This window comes from Adiantum capillus-veneris, chromosome 13, assembly GCF_014529385.1.
Source record: "Adiantum capillus-veneris isolate H3 chromosome 13, ASM1452938v2, whole genome shotgun sequence".
NCBI lineage: Eukaryota > Viridiplantae > Streptophyta > Polypodiopsida > Polypodiales > Pteridaceae > Adiantum > Adiantum capillus-veneris.
The window spans coordinates 148,250,660-148,268,295 of NC_140943.1; the positions used below are offsets into that span (position 1 = coordinate 148,250,660).

The 17,636-nt window shown below is 43.9% G+C and overlaps 1 protein-coding gene across 10 annotated transcripts in view; it reads left to right on the forward strand.

The window, feature by feature from the left end:
* LOC147445058 (uncharacterized) overlaps positions 1-17,636 on the forward strand; it is a 90,724-nt gene that overhangs the window by 17,347 nt on the left and 55,741 nt on the right. For 2 of the 10 annotated variants that reach the window (XM_086527542.1, XM_086527544.1), the window contains exon 3: positions 10,120-10,319. The exons of 3 other annotated variants lie outside the window; for them this stretch is intronic. In XM_086527542.1, coding sequence (XP_086383668.1) covers positions 10,120-10,185 — 66 coding nt within the window. In that variant the 3' untranslated portion in view covers positions 10,186-10,319. Of the gene's footprint in view, positions 1-10,119; positions 10,320-10,356; positions 10,376-17,636 lie in introns of those variants that run through there. 5 more of the 10 variants (XM_086527539.1, XM_086527540.1, XM_086527543.1 and 2 more) reach the window with 3 other exon arrangements.

Consider the following 17,636-nt stretch of genomic DNA (forward strand, 5'->3'; position numbering starts at 1 on the left):
TCCCTCTTCTCTGGCAGATTAGCTTGGGAGCAATTGTAGAGAGAGAGAGGACCCTCAGACATTCTACCTTGCGAAGCATCAATAAGAAAGAAATGCCGAAAGGGGCACCACTCTTTGGGGCCAGCGCATCTGGAAGCAGAACACTGCCACTTCGTGTCGACTTTGTGTGTGTGTGTGTGTGCAGCCGTGCCACCTCCCCTCGCACTCCCTCCTGTCCCACCCCCCTCGTGCTCTCTGCAGTCCCGACCCCTCGCGCTCCCTCCTGCTCTGCTTCTCCTCGCGCCCCTTGTAGCTTCGCCCCCTCGCGCTCTTTCCACCCCCGGTGTAACAAACTGCTGATGTGTAAAGCCCTGAAGAATGGAGTCAACTTGCAGATGTTGGCCGAGGGGCCTAAACCCTAAGAAGAACAAGTAACAAAAGAAGAAGTCCTACCAACTTATGGGGACCCCATCCGATGGGGCCCCAAGTGACATAAAAGGAAATAAAGCAGGACCCACACACACACACACGCAAGAAATTGCGTAGCTGTTGATGACTTGGCAGATTTTCGAGAATTTCATTGGCTGATGACGTGGCAAGCTGTACGGATTTTTGCGTTTTGCACTGGCTGATGACGTGGCACATTGTACGGATTTCCGTAAATTACGTTGGCAGCTTTTTGGCATTGCTTTTGGACCGAGAGCTTTTGAGTTAAAAGGCTTTTAATGAAAAATTGCTTTTGGGGCCTAGGGCCTTTAAATATGAGGCTAGGGCTCATTCTCTAGCATGCTTCTTGGAGAAGGTGCAGAGTCTCGAGTACCGGCTTGTACTGTGTTGATGCAATATAAAGAAATACCGAAAGGGGCGCCAAAGTTTGGGGCCAATACTCTCTGGGGTGGAATTCCGCCACTCCGTGGCACGTGTCGTCTCTCTCTTTCAGTTCAGTTGTTATTGAAGTGCTAAAAGTCTGTTCTTTCTATTGGCACGTGGTGCCCGTCTTGTGATAGTGGTATCAGAGCATCAGGCGTGTGCTTTTCCCAAAGCATACCGGTCCTACCAAAGAGCCAGACAGAGCAAGATCGCACTTCCATAGCTTATTGGAAATTTTAGCTTCCTCCTCTGACCCTAGACTTATTAGCCACTCCCACCCTTACTTCATCGCGGATCGCGCGTGCTCTCGTCTTCATCGTTGTGTCTTACAAGGCATAAGCCATAAAGAACCCAAGACTTAAAATTCATGGATTCAACAGAATATTTGCAGTTTCTGCTCAACGAGCTTCACGACATTCTTTCGCGGCATCGTCAGCATAATCTTTCGATGTTGCAAAGTTTTCAACAATTTTTGAGCTACATGTTACGCCCTCTGATGCTCCAGGTAGTACCTCCTCCTTCGGCATGAGAAAGTACGAGAGCTTCCAACTGGCAACCTTCTCAGCTGTCTGTTTCGATCGAGGGAGTCTTCAGGAATACGTTGCAGCCGTCTGACCTTGATCCAGTGTAACCGCCTTTGCCACCGGCATTGCCCCCACCTCCACCACCACCGCCACTAGGCTACAATGGTTGGAGCCCATATGGATACCCTTATTATCCATACCCGGGATATGCGCTGTTGCTAAATTGGCTTTATTTGACAGGAAAATAATTCTAAATGAATTATTGGATTTATAAGTGAGAGGGTTTTCTCGCTTGGAACACCAAGAAAAATAATTCTAAATGAATTATTGGAATTTTAAGTGAGAGGATTTTTCTCACTGGAGACATCCGAGTACAGAGTATTCCTAGTGCACCATTCAGAGTAATGACGGTAGCACTGTGAACGGGAATATCTGTAAGGCCACCAGGAACGGGTACTTCTGTTGCGTCACATCGGATGGGTGACAGGGAGCATCTGGAAGAAGTATCCGACCATCCGGGAACGGACGTCTTTGATGCGTCATGGGATGGGTGACATAGAGCATCGTGAAGGAGACTGTACTGTAAGTTCGGTAGGAAAGGACTAGGTGATGGGTATTCCTGATGCGTCACAAGGTGGGTGACGGGTGCATCGGAAAGGGAATATCCATAGTCGGGAGAAAATTCCAAACTGTGTTAGAATTGTGCACAAGGAAAAGCAAGCACTTGAATGAAGATGGGTTCAGAGGAAACTTTGAGGAAAAACAGATGCTTTTGAGAAAGCGGGATTGCTTTTCGGTAAAGCAGATGCTTTCCCGCGAGGAAGTCGAGGAAATCTATGTCTGCATTGCAACTGTGCATGTGATTGCATCCAGGGACGCCTGGGAAGTGGTGTGAAAGCATTGTTTTTAACTTATAAGGTTTTATTGAGTTTTTGGGCAGATTTAGACTATTTTTAAAATACGCCAGCTGCCCACTTAATAAGTGGGCAGCCATCTGATATATAAGGAAACAGATCAGCCAGCGTTTTCTCTCTCTTTTTTTTTGGCAGACAAAAAAAAAAAAAAAAAAAACGGGCGCGATCTCTACGTGAGCAGCTATTCGTGCCCTTGGCCAAGAGCTATAAAAGCATCACATGCCCTCACTCAGAGAGGAGGATCAGTTTTTGCAAGAAGGAGATGCTGTTGCAGAGTTCACCCGCAAAGAAGATGTTTGCCGGTGATGCTCATGACTGTCCCAAGTGTACCCGATGTCGCCAAGACCCAATGGGCGAGTTCCCTCGCGAAGAAGTGCCTACGGAGCACGTTTCCATCACGACAAGCTGCTGTTTTTCTCCGTTTTCATCCCATAAACGTCGTAGACGGGGCTGATTAACGAGAAGGAACCCGAAAACATACCTCTTTTGTGTGTAGGATTGGAAGAGAGGATTTTCTATGTAGAGATCTCTTCCGGGGAATTGCTTTTCGAGAACCGAGTTGCGTTTCGAGCGTTGAGACTTTGAAGGTAAGGATTTTCATGTTATGATCTCTAAGTATTTGTTTGCAGGTGTACTTCCTCTTAGTGAGATAGTAGGAGTAGAGGAAGGCATGAGTCTTTGCAGGAGAAAAGCGCTCTGAGGAACTAGAGCCAGATCAGCCCAGGGGTTTCGTACCCAAGTTTTGGGAAGTAGATCCACGGATCGGAGAGAGGTAGTCTCTCAAGTTGTAATCCGGAAGTTGGGATTCCCAAGGAAAGGACTTCACGTTCGGGAAAGCAGAGTTGTTCTGCAAGAAGAGGACTTTGGAAACAGATCTAGAAAAGAGAGTTGCAGGGATGTCATGCCTTGAGTCTAGAAGGTGAGATCCGGAGGCGAGAACCTTGGTTCTCAAGGATTTGGAATAGGGTTTTGCCCTAGGAATGGGCTGAGGCTTCCGAGAACCATCAAGTCTTATTCTAGAACGAACGTGGTAATACGTTCGGTCTGAGTGTATGTATATACTTCTCCTCAGTAATAAAGATACTATTACGGGGGGGGGGGGGGGGGACCAGCCCATCTTCTGGTCCCCAGTACTATGGCGATCTTCTCACTCTCTATCTCTCTCTGCATCTGATTCTCTCTATATATCCTTTGGCTTCAGTAATAAGAGATATTTGGATAAATCCTATTTATCCGAATGTATTTTATATTGTTATGCGCTCCCGTTGTGACCATGGTATCAGAGCATGGTCTCCTCTCTTTCTCTGTAAAGGAGGACACTGTGGGAAGATACGGGAAGAAGCCATGACAAGCCAAGAGAGAAGTAAGCAGGCAGAAACCTAAGTCTTGCAGGAAAAGTTCGCAGATAGAAACTTTTTTCTCTCTCTGCAAGAAGTAGACACAAGACTTGGGATTCTGTGAGAAGGCAACAAGAGCATGATGCTCAAGAACCTAGAGAATCCAAGGAGCGGAATGCTCAAGATCCTTCAGAACCCAAAAGATATCCATGAAGATCAATCCAAAACCATAGGCAAGAAATCCCGTCATTTCGGGAAGGATAGGAAGAAGGTGTCTAGACCCGGAACACTCCATACAAGTTTGATACCTTTGACGGAAGGGAAGATGTTCCGAAAGCTACGGCTTTCATTTGACAGTTTGAAGATTGCCTTTGCAAACGGCAATTTCTGAAAAGCGTTGAAGGTGAGGCATGTGACCAAACATCTCAAGGGGAATTGCAAGTACTTGGTGATATACCAAAGCTTTGCAAGGAATTCACAACAAGACTTAGATTCAATTCAAGGTTGAATTTTTGGACAAATTTTTTATCCTCTAGTCTTTGAGGAAGGCATCAAAGAAGATTGGGATCGGTTTGCCCGATAGGAGCACGAGCGAGTCATGGATTATGTGAATGAGTATTTGTTCACTCTTTCCAAGGTGGCTCCATTCTTGAACCTCTTTGAGGAAGAAACGATAAAGAAGTTTAACGAAGGACCTTTACCCAAAATTTTTAAACGCATCCGCAAGATACTCTGTAGCGGATGGTGGAGTCAGCAGTACAAGCTGAAAGTGTACACATCAGTGTACATAGAATCTAATCCCCACAGTGGGACGGGAACCATTGAACACAGAAACAATGAATTTTTGTTACCTCTCCTCGAAGGATACGTTGCTATCCGGAGAAATTTTGGAGTAAGGGAATTCAATTTAACTCGCGAGTTTTTGAATAGAAGACCCTCAAACTTCAAGCGAGAGGGCAGGTCTGATCAAAGTTACATCTTTGAGGAAGTTACAAAGTGCGTTTTCTTTTTTGCATGAGGAATGCATAAGTCTAACCAGGATTGATGACTCTTGAGTGCTTATGAGAGTAGGGTTGAGTCAGAACGTTGTTTTATACGATGAACTACTTTGCTTAACCATCCGGAAGGTCCATGATTGATCTGGTATCCGATAATTCTCGAACAGATTACCTGCTACTGCAGGTAGGAAATTATGAAGGAACCATTCTGAGCTTACAAGCAAACAAAAGCTTTCATTAAGTTTGAGTACTGTCACAAAACGGGAGCGTACACGAGCACTTAGAAATCTGAAAAATATAATGCTTTGCAAACATGAGAGAAGGGAGAAGATCGACACAATATTGGGGACCAGAAGATGGGCTGGTCCCCCCCGTTAAGAGTATTCTTTTATTCAGGGAGAATTCTTATACAAGCACGAGAACCCGAGGAAACCCCTCCGTTCTGTAATCTTAGACCCGAAGGTCGTGCTTTCTCGTAATGGGCTTGGGCACAAGGCCGTTCCTTCCCGTAAGGGGCCTAGGCGCGAAGCCGTACTTTCCCGTAAGGGACTTAGGCGTGAAGCCGTACTTTCCCGTAAGGGACTTAGGCGCGAAGCCGTACTTTCCCGTAAAACGGGAGATTCCTGCAAAACAAACCACACAAAGCAACAATTCTCAATGCATATCAACACTATATACCTGTTGCTCCTTACTCGGAAAAGCGACCTCCGTACTCAGTCGTCACACGAACACTTGCAGTTTCCGTCGCAAGTCTCTACTCCAGAATCCCAGTGCTAGCACTTTCTGCTGCTTCCGGCATGTTGTAGAAACTGAACGCTGGCTGCTACTTTATAGGGTCTGGCACCCGGCGGGAATAGAGCCGAAAAAGCAGAACTTGGCGCCCCCTAGACAGAGGAGAGAGAGAGATCGCAAATTCAGCCCCCCTGCGTAGCTTTCTAGTGCTGGCTTATTTTTAAGAAGAGAGCCTTGCTTTATTTTATTAATAAAAGGGCTGGTCACTGCCTTGCTTTATTTTATTAATAAAAGGGCTGGTCACTTAAAAGTGACCGGCCACTTTATAAAATAAAGTGTGAACCTGTTCAAACTTTAAAAACTCACTTAGTTAGTGAAAACAATGCTACACGAACACATTCCAGGCGTCCCTGGGTGCAGAACACGGCACAGATGCAATGCAGACACGGACTCCTCGCGGGAAAGCATCTGCCCTTCCGCGAATGTTCCTGCTTTTCGTAAAAAGCTTCATTGAACCCATCTTTATTCTTGTGCTTGCGTTCTTACGCGTATTTTCTTACTCAGTTCGGATTTCCTCCTTAGCCTACGGAATGTCCCCTTTCTGATGCACCCGTCACCCATCATGTGACGCATCAGGGGCACTTGAACCCGGCCCTTTCCACCGAACTTATGGAAACTCCTTCGCGATGTTTACCGTCACCCATCAAATGACACATCAGAGTTTGTCCGTTCTTGATGACAGTTCCTGTAGCTACAATCATTTAACAGTTCTTAGTGCACATAATAAAATATCCTAAAAAAGAGATTAATCATTAAAAATAAGAAAATAGTCCAATTAGCAACACACGCATTGTTCGAGTGTTTTATTCGTAATCGTTTCTTATATTTTAATCAACGTCTTTATGTAATCCCTTTCCAAAGGCATGCCATATTGTACGTTGAGCACGATTCACTCATGAATGAGCACGGATGTATGCAGATTTCTCATGAAAAGCTGAAAATTTTGCATTCAAGGAAGTCATATTCCATGTCTCTTCCTTGGCATGACACAGTTTCCGAAAGAGCACAAGAAGGATTGAGCATCAAGCATAGGCATTTCCAATGTGATTTGCCACAATTGATTGATTTAGATCAGAAAGTCAAGGTTCGACCCCATTGTTTGCCTGTGTTTGATGAACGGTTTGGCACTCCGTCTATATGTCTGCATTGCATGCACAGTTTTTTCGAATTTTGAATAGTATTTTTCCAGTCACTTTACATGAAATCGGTATGTTCATGTTTTTGTGTTGGAAGTGGTTTCACGAATTTTCATCCTCGGAGATTCTTGAAGAAGGTAGATGCATGACTCTAGACGAAGTGGAAGCATTGAAGATGACTTTGTGTCGCTTTCGGCACGGCCCAAAGAAGCAAGCGTTGCAGACCTTTATGAAGTTCAAGTATCGCATGACCCAAGCATCAAAGTGGGCCGGCGAAGAGTCCTTCACAGGATTCCAAACCCTGTTGTCAATCTCCCTCGATGCCATACAGTTTGGTATCAATACCTCACTTTGAAAAGGAGGGATGTCACGTGCACATCTAGCCCTATGTGTACGTTGACAAGCTACTTCATGACAAGGATTCAGTCAGCCTAGCTTAGAAGGTGTTCTGGCACTTTCGTGAGTCTGTTCGCAGACCGTGCATGTCCAGGCACTTAGAGTAGATGCATATCCTCTGGTTGCACATAGCATGATCGTCAGATTACCATTAGAACCCATCAGGAGCATTTATACAGTGCACAAGCCTATTTTCCCACTTATTATTATTAAGTGACTTTGTTGGGAAACTGGGTAGGGCAAATTGGCTAAGCAAATATATAAGAAAACCTAGCGCTAGCATTTTTTGGCAGAAGAAACAGCAGATACCCTCTGAAGTGCACCTTCTCAGCAAGACCGGTAAGAAGACATAGCGTTTTCAACCACCAAAGACCAGCCAGCGTTTTTCATCAACTGCATAACAAGCCTAGCATTTTCAGCAGTTGCAGTTAGCCTAAGGACAGCAGATCCCATAGCGGTTTTACAGCAGATGAGCAAATCAGCCTAGCGTTTTTGGAGTTGCAGATCAGCCCTAGCGTTTGCAGTTTCCGGTGATAGGTTCCCCTATTTGCATCAACGTTTTCAGTTTTCAGCATTTAGATTCCGTACCGCAACCCCCAAACCTCGCATATCTCACCTTCCCGCAGTAGATCCTCGCCGCATGGTCAGATCAGCCGCAATTTGCAGATTCAGCCCACTATTCGCAGATTTCAGCATCTGTGTTTTTAGTGCATCGTCGTCATCGCCGTCGTCATCGACATAGAGTCAAAATTCAACAGATACAAGATTTGCAGATTTCAGCCCTTAGCGTTTTCAGATTTCAGCCCGTCTCGTCGCCGTCCTCGTCGTCGTCGACATCGTCGGCAAGTCCATTGCATTTAGACCATTGTACGAGATTTGTGCAATCAATAGCATAGACCTCTCTCGCCATAGAGAGGGGGGCCCTTGGAGGAGGGTTTGACAACATTCTGGTGTCGTATTCTTCTCTCTCTATCTCTCAGTCTCAACACCTTCATTCACAGTGTTTACCACTTTGTTTGTGATCATTTGCACTCTCTCACTAAAGGAACGGAAGGCTATCCCTTCCATAAGTAAAAGGAACCCTTGAGCACAGTTCGGAGCACTCATCTTGAGCAAAGTTCAACATTCACTTCCGTTGCACCTTACATATTGCATCAACAAAGTACAAGCCGATACTCCACGCTCTGCACCTTCTCCCAGAAGTCTGTCAAAGAATGAGCCCTAGCCTCGTATTTGAAGGCCCTTGTTCATTAAAAGCAGTTTACATGAAAAGCTTTAAACTCAAAAGCAACTCGTCAAAAAGTGCCAAAAGTTGCCAGCGCATTTTACGGAAATCCGTACAGTTGCCACATCATCAGCGTAAAATGCGAAAACCCGTACGACTACCATGTCAACACTATCGATGAAAATTGCGGAAATCCATACAGCTGCCACACCAACATGACAACGTGAAATCCGGGATTTCATACAACTTTGCCACGTCATCAGTTCCCCACGCAATTCTTATTCTGCTTCTTCTAGGGTTTAGGCCCCTTAGCCGGGATCTGCAAGTCGGCTCTGTTCTTCGGTGGCTTGACACATCAACAATTTGTGACAGTTGCCCCCTCTCCATGCTATCCATGCCAAGCAAAACGCTAGGGCAAGCTTTACCCAAGGCAAGAGGAGCCTACAAGGCCATGGAAAAAAGCCAAAACCCCAAGGCTAAACATAGCTAAATACAACCCGACATGAGAAAACTACCTCATAGAGGCTCACACTGGCCGGGATCCACAAAACAACCCTCACTCCCAAGCATCTCTCCCTCGGAGAAACTGGGAACGACTAGAGGAATCTAGAAAGATGTTTAAAGTTCTCTGGCAGCACCTCCAAAAGCGGGAATGTGACAAAAGAGGAGAGGGGTTTTGTAAACCTTAAGCGACCATCGTAGTTAAAAGTATGGTGGTTGCTTAAGGTGGGGAGCAGTTCATCACAGTGGAAATCTCTGTGTGTGTGTGTGTGTGTGCGCGCGCGCGCAACTCTCCTCGTCGGATAGATCTTTAAGGTCTCTTGGGATAGATTCCTACGACGTTAAAAATTCTCTTCTTCTTCTTCTTCTTCTCTCTCTCTCTCTCTCTCTCTCTCTCTCTCTCTCTCTCTCTCTCTCTCTCTCTCTCTCTGTGCACAGGTTAAAAAGGTCCAAATGGCAGCCATTCAAGAAATGATAACAACCTTTCTGCTACCAAAAATACTCACCTGCTTGGCGGAGTTTATAAAAAATCTTCAGGTCACTTCTAAGGTCTTAATTACTGTTCTCCGTATCAAAGAAAGCCTGAGCTACAGAATCCTAAAAGTCATTAGGCTCGAGGCCCTTCTCCTTGTGGATTTCCTCCATGCAGTGAACATGGCGGTTAAAAACAGCAGCAACACCTCTCTCTCTCACACACACACACACAATTTCATTGCTACATAAGCTTAAACATGGAGTATTACACGTTGAAGGTGTTGATTACCTGGCCTCCGCCCTGTGTAGGCGATGACTTAGGATAGAGAACTACAGCCTCGTCATCTCTTGAACTGTTCGAGCACCTTCGTCCCTTCCTGTCTCTCGAGCTGAGCGTCTTGCACCCTGCCCTCGCAGGGATCGGCCAATGTCAAGAAGTTGCATCTGGCACTAAGCTAAAACAAGTGAAAATTTTAAGAGCTAGATACGAACCAAAGAAGCTATACACGTTGCGAATTCAGTGGTTCTCCAGACTGCAAAAAAGTAGAGTTACAAGGCTTGTGAAGGGAGAGACTGTTCACGGAAAGGTTGATTTGTTGGTTTGGGGGGAGGGGGGCGGGGGGGGGGGGGGGGGGGGGGGGGGGGGGTGGGTGGTACGGTAAAAAATTTGTGGGTGAGTGAGGGCTTGTGCCCCCTTTTTGAGGATGATGATTGTTTTAGGAGTAACAAATATGTAGAGAAATGATCAGACCAAAAGCAAAATCATGTCCCACTGACCCAATTTTCGCTCTCATGTCATACCCGAATATGGTCAATGATAGAATTGTGTGTAGTTGTTGGTCGTTGAATTTTTTGCGTGTATTTTCTTGCGTGCATGAAGTCACGTAGCTTCCTATATTGATTGTTGGAGTCGGCATTGTCAATGTTGAAATTTTGGGATGGTGCAATCAATGTTTTGCATGGAGTTGTGCAGGTGGCAGAGGAAGGTTTCTATTGGGACTTGGGTGATTTGTACACATTCACGACATGGATGCACTAAATGGAAGACAATGGTTATTGCCTCGATTCCTGGTGATGAAAAAAAGGTTTTCTTGGACAAGTGGATACTCGATGTGTGGTATGTGGATAGACTGTAGCCACTATGTTGATGGATGTGATGGAAGGTTGGTGCACGTAAGTTTGTTTCAGTTTTTTGTTTTGTTTCTTGCAGGCAAAGGATTGATGCTAATGTGATATTGGAATCATTCTCAATGTGCTTGATGTGTTTTTGGATTGACACAACATTTAATGATTGAACAATGTGGTAGGTGTGTGCGAGCAAAGTGAGTGACTGACTCAAAGATTCCCACTTTGCACTTGTTCTAAGGTGCTCGATTTCCTTGAGAACATTTAGGTCAATTTTAATGTGGGTGTCCAATATTGGGTTGAGAATGTGTAGGTTGGAAGGATCTTTGATATGTGAAAGTGTTGTGTAGACTAAGCCCTGGTTGTGTATCCCGACAAGATCGAATGCTACGGACGCCATGGTCAAGCCTTGTGATCTGTGGATTGTCGCGCATTTGCGGCTTGGATTGGTAGTTGGGTTTTGGATATCGTGTTGAGTTGATTTTTACCGACTTGGAACTCTTTTTTTATGTCAAGTATTGGTGTCCAATGTGGGTCGATGAGATCATGGAAGAGATGACGGTTTTACCTTCTTTGCTTTTCACATGTTGAACTATCAAAGAAGGCTATCCACGCCACATGGGAGTGTCCTTTGATGTCTACTTTTTCTAGAAGTCCATCTGCACCATTAACCAAGCCATCCATAATGTCAATGTTGCCTGAACATATTTCCACTATCATGTCAGGCTTAAGTTCAAGGATTGGGGCTAGCTCTGTAGTTAGTTATGGATTTTTGGGGAGAACAATGTTTCTGAACATGTTTTATGTGGCTTGTTATGTGCCTTGATGAAATATGGACAAGTATTCAGCTTTTCAAAACCTTTTGATTATGTTGATTTTTTGACATGTTTGTGAAAAAGAGGTGAGCTGTTGTGACAATGTCGTAGTTTTTGTTCATGTGTTTTGTATTGATGAACGTCAAGTCCTCCTTGGTGTGACTTCCAACTCTGATACGATTCAAGGTCTCGACAAACACCATGTTCGATTGTCGATAGGTGTCACGTGCTCAACACACTTTATATGGGTGTGCCAGAAAGAAGGGGTAGGATGTCTAGTGTGTTGTTCGAATCACAAAAAATCCAACGATCGTGTACGGGGCTCGCCTGGCAAAGATATCCACAAAAGTTGATGTCCAATCCACCAAATGGTTGAGTGTGGTTATGTTTGATAGCTCGGAGCCTTGTGTCAATAATACGCAATAGTCTATTTCCAATCAAGGATGCCTCATGAGTCATCGAAGACAACAAGCTTTAGGTTTGCATAGAATTGGGAGAGGTCGTTAAGGGATTCATTAGAAAGAGAAATGTTTTAGTTTAGCAACAGCGGGAGGTGCAAAGCTGAGTGAATTGTTGTGCCTCCTAGGTTAAAAGCTGCCTTGCGCGTGTAAACCATTAGCAATGTTGTCGGAAGCTCGATGTTGTTTGTGATAATTGTGTTGTAGTACCGGACAAACCCTTGAATGATGGCGTGTAGTGTGAATGTCTTGCCAGTACCAGCTCCTATTAGGAAAAGTTGAATAGGGTTGTTTGGTTGCAACCATTTTCTTGCCATGATATCATCATATAGGTTCCTTAGCCCTGCATTTAAATGCATTTAAACTCATTAGTGAGTGGTACTCTTCATTTGGCATTCCAAGAAGTCTTGATGAGTGATGATACTTCTGTTGTGAGCTTTGGTGCTTGGCAAGTCAAGATTGAGCTCATAGTTGAATGTTTCTTTGTCATTTTCTTTTGAGGAGACGTTGGAGGAGGACTGTTGCTTGGAACCCTTGCAAAGTTCTAGTTTTGTGAAAAATTTCTTGTTATTAATGATTGTGACACTATTGGACTCGTTCTTTTCTTTCCATGTCATTGTGCACGTTTCAAACTCAAATTCACCACCCTTGAAGGGGAGAAATAGAAAGCAAAGTTCGTGGTAATGTCTTTCAAGGTCCATAGCTAGATTAAAGTTTGTGTACCGAGGCTTCTTTCGCTTGTGGTGCTTGTCATGAGTAGTATCGTACTAGCTTGCAAATTCAGCCAAACATAGGTTTGATAGAGTTGACGCTCTTTTGGTGTACTTGGTGACATTATCATCAAAGAGATCTATGTTTCATCAGGAGAAAGTGTCTCCAAGGTGGCTCTTCTTTTTAGCAACAATGTTCTCTGAGATTGAAAGTTTGCATTGATGAAGATGAATTCCACTATGTAGTGGCAATGTTACTGCAATGTATGTTGCTTGTTGGGATGATATTTCTTGTGTGTTGATCAAGGCACTTCAATCTTCTTCAAGCGCTCCAATGTGGGAAGATTATGTTGTTTGCAATTTTCAGTGACATTTTTCATTGTTGTACTTGCCGATGAATCTTGTTTTTTCATGTAAGATGTGCAAAAAGTTGCAGGTCCATGGTCATTGAAAATAAATTGGATGTCAATATTGTCATCCCATAAAGTGCACAATGCTTTATTGAAATTATTTGTGTAGATGTCCTTTGGATGTCTTTTGAGAAGAAGTGTTGGTTCTGTTAATGTTGATGACAAGGATTCAAGATAAGAGTTATCGTCCATAGCTAGAGAGGTCAACCACTCGTCGAAGGTTATTATTGGTTCATGGACCAAGTTTGAGAGCTGCTCATCAATGTATTTCTTGTTTTCAAGGAGGGCATGCTTGCTCGCCTCAGACACTGTGCTTGGCTGCAGTATGGTTGTTTGTCTCGCAGGTGGTCGCGGGAAGTCAAAGCGACAAGCTTTCCTTTTTTTTTTTACATGTTCTTCGGTGTGAGTGCATTGGAACATTTTTTAGTTCTATTCCAAGGTCGTCTTTGTTGGTAGAGATGTATTTGTCAACGTCTTTATCTTTCATGACACCAGACACGCAATTTACCATTCTTTTTGGGTACTACCACAATAGGGGGCACCCAATCGGTGTGTTCAATCTCGTAGATAAACTTGGCATCCTTCAGTTTGTCTATCTCTTTCTTAATTTTCTTGGCAAAAGTCTCATTGTATGTGTAAGGACGTTGTCTACGTGGTTTGGCATCACTTTTAAGGTGTATCATGTGGTGAAAGATCACAAGATCTATCCCCTTTAGATCTTTGTATGGCCATGCAAATATATCTTTGTATCGTCTGAGCATATCGACTAGAAGTCGCTCTTCTTTGTCAGTGAGGTTTGTGGCGATGTATATCGGTTTAGGCTCCGCGCTTGGTTCTACTAAGTTGATGCATTTTGCTTTTTCAGGCCCATCATATGAAGTTCCTGGTTCTTTGGGATCTTGTTTGGGTTTCTGCATCCCAATTTTTCTATCTTGAATAATATACTTCTTATAGTGGGAAGGTGCATCACTACAACTCGTGGTTTGTGTTGTCCTCTAACACCTTATCACTCGAACCCTGGAAATCTTCTTCGTCCGTTTGGTCAAGGTCTCTTACTGAGATCTCATTCACTATGCGTCGGCAATCGGCAACGCTCTCCTTGTCAAGGACTTCCCATTTTAATTTCGGAATGAGGCTGACACCCATCATCTGGAATGGAATGATATCATATCCTTCCTCATCGCAGAATTTGGTGAGGGTCACCTCGTTTACACAAACATCAAGAGTGGCTAGTATATGTTGCTATCCAAAAGGTTCGAACATCTCTTCTGGAAAAGGCTCTGGTATATATGACTCGTCTTGTGTAGTCCTATCAAGAATGCAATCTTCCCTTTTTAAACTACCACCTTCGAAAGCTTCTCCTGTCCAATGGTGAGCTTTGTTTTGTAGCCAAGCCGGTATTCCCCCTTCTTGGTCAGTTGTGGAGTTCAAGTCTTCTCTTGGGGCTCATTGTACATCTCTATAGCTATGATCTGTGACACTAATTTTTGTAGTGACATCCTTGTTCCTTAGATAGATATAGTCGTAACCCCAATCTTGCACCATTTTGAGCTGACGCATGAATGGTCTACCCAATATGATGTCAAAATTGCTGCTCTCGTCGAAATTCATAATAGCGAATGTGTGTTCATATGCAATTCCATAAGAGGTTACCACAATCTACTCCAGGATGCCAATTGGTCTTTCCAGATACCCATCTGCTAAATGAATTTTCATTCTAGTCTTTTGGAGAGCAGGTTTCCCCCATTTTTCCCACATTGCTTTGGTAGCTATGGCTATTCCAGCCCCGCTATCCAATATTGCTATCGACTTAACCTCTTTGTACTCCACCGGCAAGGTAGTATTTCCTTTTCACTTCACAATAATCTCCTACCTTGTTCACTGGTAATGGCTCATGTTTAGCTTGTTTTGAGGGTTGTGTCTTCAGTGTTTTTGAAAAAGCATTGGGTGGTGGAACTATTAGCCCTAATTTTTTCAAATTTTTCCCGACCTTCTCCCAAAGATGCGGTCTTATTTGTAGTAATGCTGATAGAGTTAGCGTACAACGGATAGGGGATGACATCAACTCATGCAGAGTTTTGGTATCCATCATCTTAAGATTGGCCTTCCATTGAGATGGTACTTTCTTCACCTCCGATTGGGTTTCATGGTTACCAATAAATGAAGGCAAAGTCTTCAATGACTGCGGTTTGCTGTCTTTCAATATTGTTGTACCTGCATCCCCATACAATGATCGGATGTCATTTGGATAGAGCTCATGTTCCAAGTGGATTTGTGATAGGGGCTGATAGAAGTGTAGCACTTCCATCTTTTCTATTCCTAATCTGTTCCCATAACTCCTGAGGCCATTGTTCTTCCACTTTCGGAATTGGCTGTGGTGCTTGCAAATACATTCCATCTGTTGTATTGGCTGCCACCCTTGTATCCAATGGTGTTTCGTTTACAGAATCTAGTCGGTGTTCCTTTTCAATTCCCCATTGGCCCTCTAACTCTTGAATTTTTTCACGGATTAATACCTCAGTTTTTGGAGCAGTCGGAACTGGTGGTTCCATAAGCGCTTGAGCGGCTTGGATGAGCTCCTTGCACATCTTTAGCCTCTCTTTTTCATAGCTTGGATGAGGGTATGTTAACCACCTATCCTTTTGGGTTTGGTTAGGCTTTAGCCTTGCAGCGTAAGCTTTTAAAATTGCGTCCAAAGGTTCAAAAACCTTGTCTACCAAGACAGATCCTCTTGATGGTATATCCGATGGTTTTTTTACCTCGTTTCTCTTAAGGTCTCTTTCCCTTCTCAGTTGTTCGTCTGTTTGAAGTAATTTGGTTTCCAAAGCCGTTGGGGCATTCCTTGTAGCCTCATGTGCTTGAGCTCTAGTTACCGCGTTTATCGGAATGTTTGGTTCTGTTTCTGATCCACTTGAGCTTGGCACAATCCCCATCTTGTTCATGGTTGCTTTCCCTTTGTTGTCAGGGTTTTTTGGACAATGTGGAATGAAATGATGAATGGTACATCCATCACAGAACCCAAAAAATTTAACCCGTTCTCCTTTGCTTGGACAAAACCTTGCCCAATGATCACCGCCGCATTCATAGCATGGTCCTATAGGTGGTGGAGAAGCTTATGGAGCTCCCATCAGTTGTCCTGCTTTAGGAGGATACCCCCTAAGTTTGTAGTTCTGGTTTGCCATGAACATAAGTGTATTTTCATCGACCAAGTAATGGTTTTTAGTTGGTTGTGCTATGTATGAGGGCTCGGGAATCTCTTCAAGAATTATCCATGGAATTTTTCCCTCCGGAGCATATGTATTTCCCATCAAATCCCCTCTCGTAGGTATTGTATAAATCTACCCGATATGAGACTACCTGGACCATACTCTAATCAGAAGGTGTTTCTATGGGTTGAGAAATTCGTACCATGGCCCTATTGTCCTGGGGTAAAGGAAGTTGATGTCCCAACACCGGTTGAGGTTTTCCTGCCCTTGGATTGCATTATTTGGCCCTACTTGGTATCTTAGAGGGGGTGGAAATTGTTACCCTCCATGTGGTCCGTATTGTCTCTCTCTAACATAGTTCCAATCATAGAAACATTCGTGGGTTTCATGTCCATTTTTGTTCGGTAGCGCACCACTTCAGTACTCGCGGTGTGTTTACTCGTGGCCTTTGTTAAAGGTTGCACCATTTGGTTGGATGATCTTCTCCACAAGTGTCGTATTTTCGGGTGGGCGGTTGTCGTGTGTTTGGGTTCGTCCTGTTTTCTTGGATTATCCTTCTGATCACTTCCTCGATCATTTGATCAACGTCCGGCACAATTGAGTTTTGCCCACCCAGTTTCATCGTGGGCTCACAAGTGGTTAAAGAGGTGCTACTCGTTCCCTAATCTGTGTCTTTAGTTACCTCTCCATATGCCTTGCAATTATCTACCAAATACAACACCTCTTTTGTGACTTGTTCAAAAGTTACATATGCCTTTAAGTGCAAGTCCTTTTTGAGCGTGTCGTTTCGCAATCCTTCTATGAAAAAGACTGGCAGTCTCTCATCCTGAGGTAGTTCTCGAGCAGAGCATCTTTCTATATACTGCTTGAAATGAAGCGATGCTTCCTTCACTTTCTCTTTCTCCTTTTGCCTAAATGCATAAATCTGGGAGACAGTGTTATGCTTGATTCCTCTCTTTGAGAATTCCTCAATGAACTCTCGGAGAAGTGGCTCAATACTTGGGAATTCCAAACTGTTTAACGGTTTGAACCAGGTCAAAGCAATCCCTTTTAACGTCAAACCAAAACCTTCATATTGAGTATGGAAATCAGTTACCTATTTCGCTCTCAACACTTGTTTGAAGATGAAAACATGGGTATACGGATCTCCTGATCCACTATACTTTTTGGGTACGCATTTTGCCACTTGAAATGGTTGCATACGTCTGGCCTCTGCAACCATTCTGACAACACCTGGTCCTCCTATGTTGTTTCTCTAGGTTCATAATCTCCTCTTGGTACTACCAGTGGTATCCTATCCGCTATACGTTTGTCAAGTCAATCTCGTGTAATAGTCGAAGGGATTCTTGTGGTGTAAGTGACAGCAAGAACATTACTACCCCTATGTGTTCATGGAAGCCCTAGACCCGGTTGATCCTAAAGGCCTTGTGTTTGGGACTCGTTCATGTCCAAAAGACTCCTCCACCCTGGTTCTCACTGGGCTCACATATACAATCTTAGGTCTTGTGTGAGTAGTCGTGGTTTTTACCTCTTCCGGATTTACATAGTATTGGTGGAGTGGTCCCCCAAAATATGTATACCTGTCTAATTCCTTTATGATCCGTTGGAGAGTACTTTTAGCCATACTTGTCTATTATGACCACCTGAATACTTCTCCCCTTCGTGTACGTGAAAACATACAAGTTTTTATGGTCAGTCAGTTCCTTGATGCGGGGTTCATCACATCTGTAATAGAGTGTTTGTTCTCCATTATTAAACTTATATAG